General features: G+C 37.0%; 1 protein-coding gene and 1 pseudogene across 1 annotated transcript in view; both read left to right on the plus strand.

Annotated features, from left to right (window-relative positions):
* The first annotated feature begins 81 nt into the window (after positions 1-81).
* Positions 82-4,611, plus strand: LOC107555314 (ATP-binding cassette sub-family B member 8, mitochondrial-like; annotated as a pseudogene).
* A 406-nt stretch (positions 4,612-5,017) lies between these two features.
* Positions 5,018-13,084, plus strand: part of LOC107555551 (cyclin-dependent-like kinase 5) — an 11,053-nt gene continuing 2,986 nt past the window's right edge. Inside the window, exons 1-10 of the mRNA XM_016238378.1 lie at positions 5,018-5,204; positions 6,183-6,271; positions 6,351-6,418; positions 9,229-9,289; positions 9,412-9,468; positions 9,573-9,668; positions 9,851-9,925; positions 10,005-10,101; positions 10,186-10,255; positions 11,650-11,673. Coding sequence (XP_016093864.1) covers positions 5,168-5,204; positions 6,183-6,271; positions 6,351-6,418; positions 9,229-9,289; positions 9,412-9,468; positions 9,573-9,668; positions 9,851-9,925; positions 10,005-10,101; positions 10,186-10,255; positions 11,650-11,673 — 674 coding nt within the window. The 5' untranslated portion in view covers positions 5,018-5,167. The remainder of the gene's footprint in view (positions 5,205-6,182; positions 6,272-6,350; positions 6,419-9,228; positions 9,290-9,411; positions 9,469-9,572; positions 9,669-9,850; positions 9,926-10,004; positions 10,102-10,185; positions 10,256-11,649; positions 11,674-13,084) is intronic.

The raw sequence follows: 13,084 nt of genomic DNA on the forward strand, positions 1-13,084 counted from the left end.
TTTATTTGCATATTTATTTATTTATTTGTGTATTTATTTATTTATTATTTTTGCAGGTTTCGTCCTCCATATGGGATTGCGTAAACATGGCGGCCTACATGTTAATCCTTGAATTGATTTAGTTTCATAAACTATCTTTCTTTCTTCGTCCTGCTGTCATTTCAAAACACTACAACAACATGTTTCATTTTACACGTTGCAGTCGATTGACACGCGGCACTGATCCCGCTGTCAAATCGACTTTTGAACTCCCAAAAAACAAGAGATTTCATGATCCACCACCTCAATAGGTACACAATTTGTCTCTTTGTTTATTATTTCAGATTGAAACTAATTGTCTACACAGTAGTCATTTCCATATTCATCTGCCTGAGGTCATGAGAATATCTATTTGCATTTCATTTTGCATATGTATATAAACACAATTGATAGTAAATGTGATCAAATAGACACTGCAGGTGTAGAAATAGATTATTTAAGCACGCAAACGGCGATATTTGACATTTACATTGCTTAAACTAAAGAAAAATATCGCTTAATAGCCATGCTATGACCCTTGTGAAAAAGAAACACACTTTAGCATACCTTTCATTCAGTAGTACCATGCAACACTGTACTTTTCCATTATTTCTTGTATTTCAGGCGTGGCCAGCATACAGTATCATGGAGTAGTGCACAAACCCCATCAACACAGATCACTGTCAGCACTCCTGCTCGCATATGGAGACAAGTTCAGAAAGTGCTCCGTCTAGCATCCAGACAGCAGCCCAGACCACCAAACATCACTCTGAAATTTATATTAGGACCTGCTGCTTTAACAGTGACAGCACGCTTGCTTGGTACTGGAGCTCACTGTGAAGCAGATGTGAACAATAACGTCCCGCTGGAAGTTCAGGGAAAAGAGAAGATTCCTGAATTCAGCTTGGCCGTCCCGTGGGAGTTCGTTCGGCCCCAACTTTTTGCTCTTATAGGAGCCATTATCGTAAGTAAACAATGAAACTATTGACACTTATGCTTAAGTTAATTGTGTTTTTTTGACCATATCATCGATAGTTTGGTTTATTGTGCTGTGATATCTCTGTTGTTTTCCTCTTTCAGCTTGCGTTTGGAGCAGCAGCCGTTAATATTCAGATTCCTCTGATGTTGGGGGATCTGGTGAATGTGGTCACTCGCCACATGAGAGAACAAGCAGGTCATTACATGAGAGACATTAAAGCGCCTGCAATGAAGCTGCTCGGACTGTGTGGTTTACAGGTACTTTACACTGAAGCTCTGTGAGCAAAATTTGACTTGCCTCTTGATTTATGATAGATTTAGGAAAGAAACGAATATAATTATTCAACAAAGACACATTAAATTGATCAAAAGTGACAATACAGACATTTACAATGTTTCAAAGAATTGCTTTTCTGTTCAACTTTCTGTTTATCAAAGAATCCACAAAAAATTTATGATTTTCCACAAAAATATAAAGCAGTACGCCTGCCTTTAATATTGATAGTATGTTTCTTGAGCAGCAAATCAGCATATCAGAATGATTTCTGAAGGATCATGTGACACTGAAGACTGGAGTAATGATGCTGAAAATTCAGCTTTGCATCACAGGAATAAATTATATTATAACATATATTCAAATAGAAAACAGTTCATTTAAATTGTAATAATATTTCATTTTTTTACTGTTTTATTTGTAATCAAATAAATGCAGCCTCGGTGAGCAAAAGAGACTTATTTTAAAACACGACCCCAAACTTTTACTTGGTAGTATATTTGACTTTACTTGTCTTTCAGGGTCTGTTGACCAGTGGCTACATCATTCTTCTGTCTAGAGTTGGAGAGAGAGTGGCAGCGGACATGAGGACAACTCTCTTCACCTCTTTGCTTCGGTTTGTACGTTTTTTTTAGATGTTTAAAATGCTAAAACACATAGGGCATTTGGAAGACAGACATCTTTCTACCGATCTTGTCTAAATGTCATGCTACCGACAAGATGTTGCATTTTTTGATGCAAACAAGACCGGGCAGCTGGTTAATCGCCTGACATCAGACATCCAGGAGTTTAAATCTTCCTTCAAGCTGGTTATTTCTCAGGTAGGATATTTCAGATGAAAGCAAGTGTGTTTAAACCCCTAGTAAGAATGTATAGACGTACCACATTCATTTGGTTATGTGTTATGTTTTACAGGGTTTGCGCAGTGCCACACAGACAGTGGGCTGTTTTGGGTCGCTGCACATCATCTCTCCCAAACTCACGGGTCTCACTGTGGTCGTCCTGCCATGTCTTGTGGGGGCTGGTGCTCTCATCGGCTCTTTTCTCGGTAAACTGTCACGGAAAGCACAGGAACAGGTAACTTCTAACACTCTGTAGAAGACGTGGAGGTTGTGGTTTTGTTACTCTTTGTATGCTAACTCCCCTGTTTTCCTCTTTTAGGTTGCTAAAGCTACGGGAGTGGCCGATGAGGCTCTTGGTAACGCGAGGACAGTGAGAGCTTTTGCCATGGAGGATCGAGAACTAGAGTATGACGACAGACTTTTATCCACATTTTCTGTGTTGATGTTGAGGGAAAAATCTGCTGAATTCTGTGGAATAGTTGAGAATGCTACACTCTAAAAATATCCTGTTAAAAAATGACAGATGTTGGTATCTGAAGAGCATGTCCTTACAAAATACGGTGACAGTGACAGTTGTAATAATTTACTACATATAACTGTGTATTTCATTAAGTGATACAATGCTAATTTACCAATCTACTTGAACTACCAAAATCTGCTTTTTACATTAAAAGCTACTAATAATCAATAATAATACTAAAAAATATAGCTGCAAGCAGCGATTACTGGGGTTCAAGCGCTTAAGGCATTTAAGCATATAAGGAAAAAGACATTACATATTATCTAGCAAGGCTGTACCCACCTAAATCAATGATTAAAAAAGCATTTTTGACAAATCCAGGTAATTTACCATAGAAATATTATGTTTTTTTAACATTTATGACTGTTATAGCGCCAGCTGTGGTCTGCTCTCCTTAAAACTTTGCATGCTTGTTTAGAATCACCTGTCGCATGTGCTCAGCAAGTTTCGTGAAGTTTTGAGTTTTTATTTTTGCTTTATAGGATTTTGGGTAAATTTGGACCCCTTTTCTAAACGACCCCGTTATAGATTCCCAAAGTGTACATTTCAACATTTTTTGATAATTATTGGCCTAGAGAGTCTTGTACTGAGAATTGTACTGCAGTGTTTTTTTCCAGATTGAGCAAAAAATCTAGGACACTAGTTCGCAAAAGTAAATAATCAAACAATTTGATTGACAGCCGTGGTTCTAGAGGCAAAGTTGTCCGGAATGAGGAGTTCTATCGTATGACACAAATATCATGCGTATGTGTGAAAAACGCATGACGTACAATCATGTACGCCCTTGAAAAATGCGATGCGATCAAATTTCGTCGGCCAATGGTGGCCATGGTTTTTGAGATATGCAAATGTCCTTGTAGGCACTTGTTGCACTTTATACCAAGACCGTGCACACCGATTTTCATGTTAATAAGACAAATGGTTGCGCAGTTATAGCCATTTTTATGTTTTTTTCCCTCTTATAGCGCCACCAAGTGGCCAAGCTCTGCGATTTTTTTCCCCTGTGACCTCAGATTGAGCTCTTACACAAGTGTTCTGAGTTGGGCAAAGATATCTCATTCCGTTCAGGAGTTATAGGCATTGTACTAAAATTGGCCCTGCCCCTTTTGAACGTTTTGGCGCCCCCTTTGCGACGGTGAGACGAAAGTTCAACTTTTTTGATGATTATTGATAATCACTCTCCAGAGAATCTTTCTGCACTGGTTTGGTTCCAATCAGGCAAAAAACCTAGGACTAGTTCGCAAAAAGTAAGTTTTTCAAAAAATTTGAAAATTTCCCTGGCTCACGATCGAATCTGAGGCATGTGTTTTGTCCAGCGTGAGCCAAGGATTCCAACGACATAAGACACTTGAGCCTGTGACTGACGGTTTAAGAGTTATGAGCGATTTTGTAATTTTGATCGCTGTAGCGATATTCAGGCCTATTGGGGCGAGCCTTGGTCACGTTGTAGGCGGTGTGAGTACTTCCATCCCTTTTCCAACATTCAGATCCTCCATCTATTCCCTCTATATTCAGGCAAATCCACAGTGGCTGCCTTATTGGAGCGGTTCTATGACCCCAGCAGTGGAGAGGTCATGCTGGACGGGCTGGACATCAGGACACTGGACCCATCCTGGTTAAGAGGTCATGTCATTGGGTTCATTAGTCAGGTACATTTTTTTCTCTCTATCATTTCAGCTTTCTCTTTGTGTTATATGTGTGTGAAATAGATAATCAATCTTATAATTCTGTTTTGTCATTATTACAGGAACCTGTTCTGTTTGGTACCTCAGTGATGGAGAACATCAGGTTTGGAAAGCCCAGTGACACAGACGCTGAGGTCATGGCTGCTGCCAAACAAGCCAATGCTCATAATTTCATCACAGGATTCCCGGATGGATACAACACCGTGGTTGGTCAAAGAAAATGAGTTTTAGTGAATATTCTCTGTTTTGAGTTTTATGTATCACTAAATAGATAAATGTCAGTGTTGTGTAATGGTAGCCAAACTGTTTTTAAATACGGTTTAATTGACAAACTCTAGACTGAAAGTATTTTGAATCTTTTCTCTTTTTTTTAAATGAAAAGCTTTCAATAAACCAAGGTGTACATTTTAATTTGAAATATATATTATATTCTAATACCATTGAGTTGATACTCTTTGTCTTCCATGAAAATTGAGGTATAATAAAATGATTTTCTTCCTGCATTATTTCTTTCTTTGTTTGTTTATTTATTAATATAAAAAAATTATAAAAATATATTGTCAAAAGTGTTTAGCTAGAATTTATTGAAATGTTTGTTGTTGTTGTTGTTATTAATGCATTTGAAAGTATTTTTCTAGACCCAGAAATCCATTTACAAACGGTACTTTTATTTTGAAGTGTCTCTCAGTGAGTCGCCATCTTGGAGCTCTCATCGCTCTCTTCATGTTGCGTACTACGCCCCTTGTTGATAAAAACGACTGTAAAAAGCTGTACAATTAAAACCTTTAATACATAGGAAAATAAGGAGCCAGGACGCTTTATTTAAAAGCTGTTGTAGCTGGCTAAAACCATGCAAAAGTATGAGAAGTTGGAGAAGATAGGAGAGGGTGAGTAAATGGATAGTCTGGCCTGACTGGGCTGTGTCTGCATTAGAGATTTATAGAGTATTAACATTCATGAATGTTTACTGTTATAATAGAGCTTACAGCGGCTGGCAGTCAGTGAATTACGCTTTCGTAAGCATGTGTTAAGATTAAAGTCCAAGCTACAGCTAGCTAGCACTGAGGTGATGGTGCACCTGGCTTTAGATCCATCAGAACAGCGTTTGCGCACCTGTTCAATGATGTGATCGCTTTTGTTGAGAGAAATGCAGCTGTTGCATTGATAATCTCTCATTAAACTACCGTAATAGATCGTTCATCGCAGCACCATTATCAGGCTGTTCTTTGATTCTCGTTGAGCTGTTAGAAGCTGATTTATTTGAGACATGAAGGGATTCTTCCTCTAGGGGGCGCATGGAGGCTCAAAGTCGGCTTTTCTCCGTTGAGTTAACATTCAAATCTCAGGACGATTTGTACCTTATTGGCGAGTTTAGTACACTAAATATACTAATTCAAATACATTTAATTGAATTGGTAGTCAAGTTATACATGACAATTTGGGAGTCTTTATTAAATCATAAAATATGCTCCTACATTAATCACAACGGCTGTGATTGGTCCAATCCTGAAGTTCGATGAGAAAGTAAACAGTTACCACGTGACAACGCTGTTTAGCCGATGTTATTCTAAGGAAGCGCTCTGGACAATAATTTACACCTGTATAAATACATGCATAAAGTTTCATATCCATTGAACTGCAAATCAAACAGCTGAGAATTCTAATATATAACAATTGTTTTGTACGGGTTTTTTTTTTTTACCGCTAGGCCACGCCCATTTGAGGATTTGTTGTGTTCTAATTGATATTTTGCCAACTCATCCTAATTCTACAGTGATTTTTTTAAATTAATGCTTAGAAGTCAGTCTGCCAAGTCTAATATTTTACTCCTAGTTTCTTTAATGCATTTTGTGCTCTGTCACCAGGTACGTATGGGACGGTTTTCAAGGCTAAAAACAGAGAAACGCATGAGATTGTGGCCCTCAAACGAGTGAGACTGGATGATGATGATGAGGTAAGGAGAGCTCAGACTGCTGGGGGTCAAAAGTCATACTAAAAGCAAATTGTCATATTAATTTTTAATCCTACGGCAGGGGGTTCCAAGTTCAGCATTACGAGAAATTTGCCTCCTGAAAGAACTGAAGCATAAAAACATTGTAAGGTGTGTTTGCTTTTATTTTTTAATTAATTGCATATTTAGTATTTTTCATAATACAAAATAAATATTGTTAATTAATTAGTTTTTTTCTTTCTTGGATTTATTGCATTAAAAAACCTAATTAAAATGATTGCATTCAGATTATTGCAAAAAGAGCATTTTTATTTATTTTGGATTTAAAAAAAAATATTGCACATTTAATATATTTAACTATATTAAATCTTTTTTCATAAGGATTTTGATGAGTTAGAAATTGTGCAGCTTGTTTTATGCTGCTTTACAACATGCAAAATAAATGTTGTTAATTAACAAGTACTTGTGTACTTTTTATATTTCTCTTGTTTTGTTTTTTTTTCATTCTGTCATCTTTCAAATTATTATTTGTTATTATTGCAATTAGGGCTGCACGATTAATCGAATTCGATTATCATGCGCATTTTGTTAGTAAAGCCGTCAGGCAAAAAACCTAGGACTAGTTCGCAAAAAGTAAGTTTTTCAAAAAATTTGAAAATTTCCCTGGCTCACGATCGAATCTGAGGCATGTGTTTTGTCCAGCGTGAGCCAAGGATTCCAACGACATAAGACACTTGAGCCTGTGACTGACGGTTTAAGAGTTATGAGCGATTTTGTAATTTTGATCGCTGTAGCGATATTCAGGCCTATTGGGGCGAGCCTTGGTCACGTTGTAGGCGGTGTGAGTACTTCCATCCCTTTTCCAACATTCAGATCCTCCATCTATTCCCTCTATATTCAGGCAAATCCACAGTGGCTGCCTTATTGGAGCGGTTCTATGACCCCAGCAGTGGAGAGGTCATGCTGGACGGGCTGGACATCAGGACACTGGACCCATCCTGGTTAAGAGGATACGTTATTGGGTTCATTAGTCAGGTACATTTTTTTCTCTCTATCATTTCAGCTTTCTCTTTGTGTTATATGTGTGTGAAATAGATAATCAATCTTATAATTCTGTTTTGTCATTATTACAGGAACCTGTTCTGTTTGGTACCTCAGTGATGGAGAACATCAGGTTTGGAAAGCCCAGTGACACAGACGCTGAGGTCATGGCTGCTGCCAAACAAGCCAATGCTCATAATTTCATCAAAATATAACAATTGTTTTGTACGGGTTTTTTTTTTTTACCGCTAGGCCACGCCCATTTGAGGATTTGTTGTGTTCTAATTGATATTTTGCCAACTCATCCTAATTCTACAGTGATTTTTTTAAATTAATGCTTAGAAGTCAGTCTGCCAAGTCTAATATTTTACTCCTAGTTTCTTTAATGCATTTTGTGCTCTGTCACCAGGTACGTATGGGACGGTTTTCAAGGCTAAAAACAGAGAAACGCATGAGATTGTGGCCCTCAAACGAGTGAGACTGGATGATGATGATGAGGTAAGGAGAGCTCAGACTGCTGGGGGTCAAAAGTCATACTAAAAGCAAATTGTCATATTAATTTTTAATCCTACGGCAGGGGGTTCCAAGTTCAGCATTACGAGAAATTTGCCTCCTGAAAGAACTGAAGCATAAAAACATTGTAAGGTGTGTTTGCTTTTATTTTTTAATTAATTGCATATTTAGTATTTTTCATAATACAAAATAAATATTGTTAATTAATTAGTTTTTTTCTTTCTTGGATTTATTGCATTAAAAAACCTAATTAAAATGATTGCATTCAGATTATTGCAAAAAGAGCATTTTTATTTATTTTGGATTTAAAAAAAAATATTGCACATTTAATATATTTAACTATATTAAATCTTTTTTCATAAGGATTTTGATGAGTTAGATATTGTGCAGCTTGTTTTATGCTGCTTTACAACATGCAAAATAAATGTTGTTAATTAACAAGTACTTGTGTACTTTTTATATTTCTCTTGTTTTGTTTTTTTTTCATTCTGTCATCTTTCAAATTATTATTTGTTATTATTGCAATTAGGGCTGCACGATTAATCGAATTCGATTATCATGCGCATTTTGTTAGTAAAGCCGGTTCTGTAATCAGCAGGAAATCATCATCACGTGCTTTCAGATGAAGTCGTGAAAGAAATCGTTCAGGATAATGACAGCTGTTTGCATAGCTTCTCAGTGAACTACGGCTCTGTGAAGTAAATGCTGCTCCATCTGAAAGCATGTGAAAATACCACATTTAATAACATATTTTTACTCCAAACTCACTTCATAACGTCAGTCGAGTGTTTGAAATAAATCCTTCTGTGAGATGATGTGGCTTCTTACACAGAATAAGGCACGCAACATATTTCATAGTATTTAAGCAGTGATAAAGGCATTGCATTATAAATATACTTTATTTTAATGAAAATTATAATAATAAGAACTCCGATAAATGGTATATTGCTGTAGTCGTGAGTTTATTAGTCACGTTGAATCAATAAAAGCAGTTGAATCTTCTGTTTATTCAGCTGCAGCGATAGGCATTTTCTGGGTTTCTTTTGCGAGGCGTATTTGGAGTTTCAGCGCGAGAGCGCCCTCTGGCCTTCGGATGGAGATTTACTGCTGATCACAGAACCGTGCTTCACTGAAAGATACGCATGACAATCGCAGCTTCTGTCGAATCGCGATCTTGATTCCATTTCGATTTATGGTGCAGCCCTAATTGCAATACATTTTCCTTCTCTTGGGATTTTTAAAAATTATTCCATGTTTAATATATTAACTATTTAATGCCAGGTTTGGTTGGTTGCAAGTAATTTTAAGTAGGTTTTTTTAAATAATCATTTTAAATGAATTATCAATATAATTAAATGGCGATGAAATAAAAATGGTGTATCAACAAGCACTACTTGATCTTGTAGGTTGCATGACGTCCTTCACAGTGATAAGAAGCTGACATTAGTGTTTGAGTATTGTGATCAGGTAGGAGGCTGCGTCATAAATTGCATCATTATATTTACCCTGATTCCAGTGATCTTGCTGCTTGAACTAGTCTTAAAACTAGTATGTTTTTTAAAATGTAGAATGATTTTCATTCAAAACAGGATTTGAAGAAATACTTTGACAGCTGTAATGGTGACTTGGATCCAGAGATTGTCAAGGTTTGATTTGTTTTTGAAACTTTTTTATATATATGTATGAAACCCTGTAACAGAAGATGTTTGAGATATCAGATAATGCAGATTTAATTCTTCTCTCCTTGCAGTCCTTTATGTACCAGTTATTGAAGGGTCTTGCCTTCTGCCACAGCCGAAATGTTCTCCACCGAGACCTTAAACCACAAAATCTGCTCATCAACCGAGTAAGCAAATGACCCAAAGTGCCTGATATTGAATAATTTGTGTCATGAAATAGCCTGTAGGTTTGCATTATATACGACTATAAGATTTGAATTATGAATTATGTTGTTAAAACAGATTTTGTAGAACTTCAAGATGCTAGTTTCCTTATTTCTGTATATCTGTATCATGTTGTTTTCATCAGAACGGTGAGCTGAAGTTAGCTGACTTTGGCTTGGCCAGAGCTTTTGGAATACCTGTACGCTGTTATTCTGCTGAGGTAAAGCGACACGGCTTCAGATGCAGTGTGGTCTTTCTCAGAGTCTCCCTGTTCCTCACTTCATGTTGGTTGTCTTCAGGTGGTGACGTTGTGGTACAGGCCTCCAGACGTGCTGTTTGGTGCTAAGCTATACTCTACCTCTATTGACATGTGGTCTGCAGGGTGTATATTTGCAGGTAGGAATGGCCTCATTTAAAATCCATAATTTATTCTTGTAGTATATTAATTTATTTTTCTGTATTATTTTTGCTATTTTTTAGAATTGGCAAATGCTGGACGGCCATTATTTCCTGGTAATGATGTGGACGACCAGCTGAAGAGGATCTTTAGATATCCTTTACACTCAAATTTCTGTTGGGTTTATACATTTGAATTGAACTGTGAATCCTGAAGTTTATTTATATATATATATATATATATATATATACACACACTAGTCAACATTTCAAGTGGATCAAAACCTTTCATCAAAGTTGTCCTAAAACCAAAATGCATTCTTGTCTTAGGACAACTTTGATGAACTTTTTTGATCCATTTCAAATGTTGACTACTGTATCATACTATCATAGTTTTTTTTTTATTAGTTTTTATTTTTATATTTTCACTTAGTTTAGTTTAAATTTTAATTGAAATGTATTGTTTTTTTTCTTCAGTTTTCAGTTCTATTATATATATATATATATATACAGTGCCTTGTAAAAGTAGTCATACCCCTTAATTTTTTCACGGTTTGTCAAGTTGCTGCTTTATGTTAAACCGCTTTAAATTACCTTTTTTCCCCCACATCAATATACTCTCCATACACCATAATGGTAAAACAAAAAACTGTTTTTTAACATCTTTGCAAATTTATTAAAAATAAAAAACTTAAATAATTCCATTGCATAAGTATTCATACCCTTATCTGGGACAGTTGAAATTTAGCTCCAGAGCATTCATATTGCTTGTAGATGTTACTACACTTCGACACTTCGAGTCCTGTGGCAAATTCAATTGAATGGGTATGATTTGGAAAGACACACGCATCTTAATTAAAGGTCTAACAGCCTAACAGCTATATCAGAGCAAAAACCAAGCCCTGCGTTTAGAGCTCAGAAACAGGTTTGCGTCAAGCCACACATCTGGAGAAGAGTTCCGAAAAATTTTTTGCTTCATTGAAGGGTCACAGGAGCATGTAGTCTCTGTTACCCTTAATGGAAGAAGTTTGAAACCACTAGGACTCTTCCTAGAGGTGGCCTCCTGGCCAAACTGAGCAATTGATGGAGAAGGGCTTTGGTTAGCATGGTGACCAAGAAGCTGATGGTAACCTACAGGACAAACATCGCTGCAACACTCCACTGATCTGGGCTTTATGGCGGTGTGGCCAAACTCAATCCTCTCTTCAGTTAAGACACATGAAAACACACTTGGAATTTACAAAAAAGCACCTAAAGGACCCTCCGACTCTGAGAAACAAGACTCTCTGGTCTGATGAACCTCAATTCTAAGCATCATGTTTGAAGGAAACCAGCTCCGCTCATCACCTGCAGAGTACCATCCCAAAAGTAAAGTGTGCTGGCAGCAGCCTCATGCTGTGGGGCTGTTTTTCAGCAGCAGCGACCGAGGGACTCGTCAGAGTAGAACTAAAGCTCAGTGCACCAAAATATTGAGATAGCCTTAATGAAAACCTAGTACAGAGCATTCAGAACCTCAGACTGAGCAGAAGGTTCACCTTCCAACAGGACAATGAACCTAAGCACACCGCAAGAGTGGCTTATAGACAACTGTGTGAATGTCCTTGAGTGGCCCAGCCAGAGCCTGAGCTTGAACCCAATCAAATATTTCTGGAGAAACCTGAAAATGTGCATCTGCCCCCATCCAACCTGACAGAGCTTGAGAGGTGAACGGGTGAGGTGAAGAATGGCAGATAATTGCCAAATGCTGATGATCAAAGCTTGTCGCATCAAACAAAAAAGATTTGAGGCTGTTAAGGTGCTTCAGCTAAATATTTAGTTACTTACGCAATGTACTTATTTCAGTTTTTTATGTTTACGAAGTTGTGACAATTCTGTTAATGCTTTGTCAATATGGTGTATGGAGTGTAGATTGATGTGGGAAAAAAGTACATTTAAGCAGTTTAACATAAGGCAGCAACATAACGTGAAAAAAATGAAGGGGTATGAATACTTTCGCAAGGCCCTGTATATATATATATATATATACACACACTAGTCAACATTTCAAGTGGATCAAAACCTTTCATCAAAGTTGTCCTAAAACCAAAATGCATTCTTGTCTTAGGACAACTTTGATGAACTTTTTTGATCCATTTCAAATGTTGACTACTGTATCATACTATCATAGTTTTTTTTTTATTAGTTTTTATTTTTATATTTTCACTTAGTTTAGTTTAAATTTTAATTGAAATGTATTGTTTTTTTTCTTCAGTTTTCAGTTCTATTATATATATATATATATATACAGTGCCTTGTAAAAGTAGTCATACCCCTTAATTTTTTCACGGTTTGTCAAGTTGCTGCTTTATGTTAAACCGCTTTAAATTACCTTTTTTCCCCCACATCAATATACTCTCCATACACCATAATGGTAAAACAAAAAACTGTTTTTTAACATCTTTGCAAATTTATTAAAAATAAAATTTAGAGCTCAGAAACAGGTTTGCGTCAAGCCACACATCTGGAGAAGAGTTCCGAAAATTTTTTTGCTTCATTGAAGGGTCACAGGAGCATGTAGTCTCTGTTACCCTTAATGGAAGAAGTTTGAAACCACTAGGACTCTTCCTAGAGGTGGCCTCCTGGCCAAACTGAGCAATTGATGGAGAAGGGCTTTGGTTAGCATGGTGACCAAGAAGCTGATGGTAACCTACAGGACAAACATCGCTGCAACACTCCACTGATCTGGGCTTTATGGCGGTGTGGCCAAACTCAATCCTCTCTTCAGTTAAGACACATGAAAACACACTTGGAATTTACAAAAAAGCACCTAAAGGACCCTCCGACTCTGAGAAACAAGACTCTCTGGTCTGATGAACCTCAATTCTAAGCATCATGTTTGAAGGAAACCAGCTCCGCTCATCACCTGCAGAGTACCATCCCAAAAGTAAAGTGTGCTGGCAGCAGCCTCATGCTGTGGGGCTGTTTTTCAGCAGCAGCGACCGAG

The sequence above is a fragment of the Sinocyclocheilus grahami genome, unplaced genomic scaffold, assembly GCF_001515645.1.
Source record: "Sinocyclocheilus grahami isolate Dianchi unplaced genomic scaffold, SAMN03320097.WGS_v1.1 scaffold19.1, whole genome shotgun sequence".
Taxonomy (NCBI): Eukaryota; Metazoa; Chordata; class Actinopteri; order Cypriniformes; family Cyprinidae; genus Sinocyclocheilus; species Sinocyclocheilus grahami.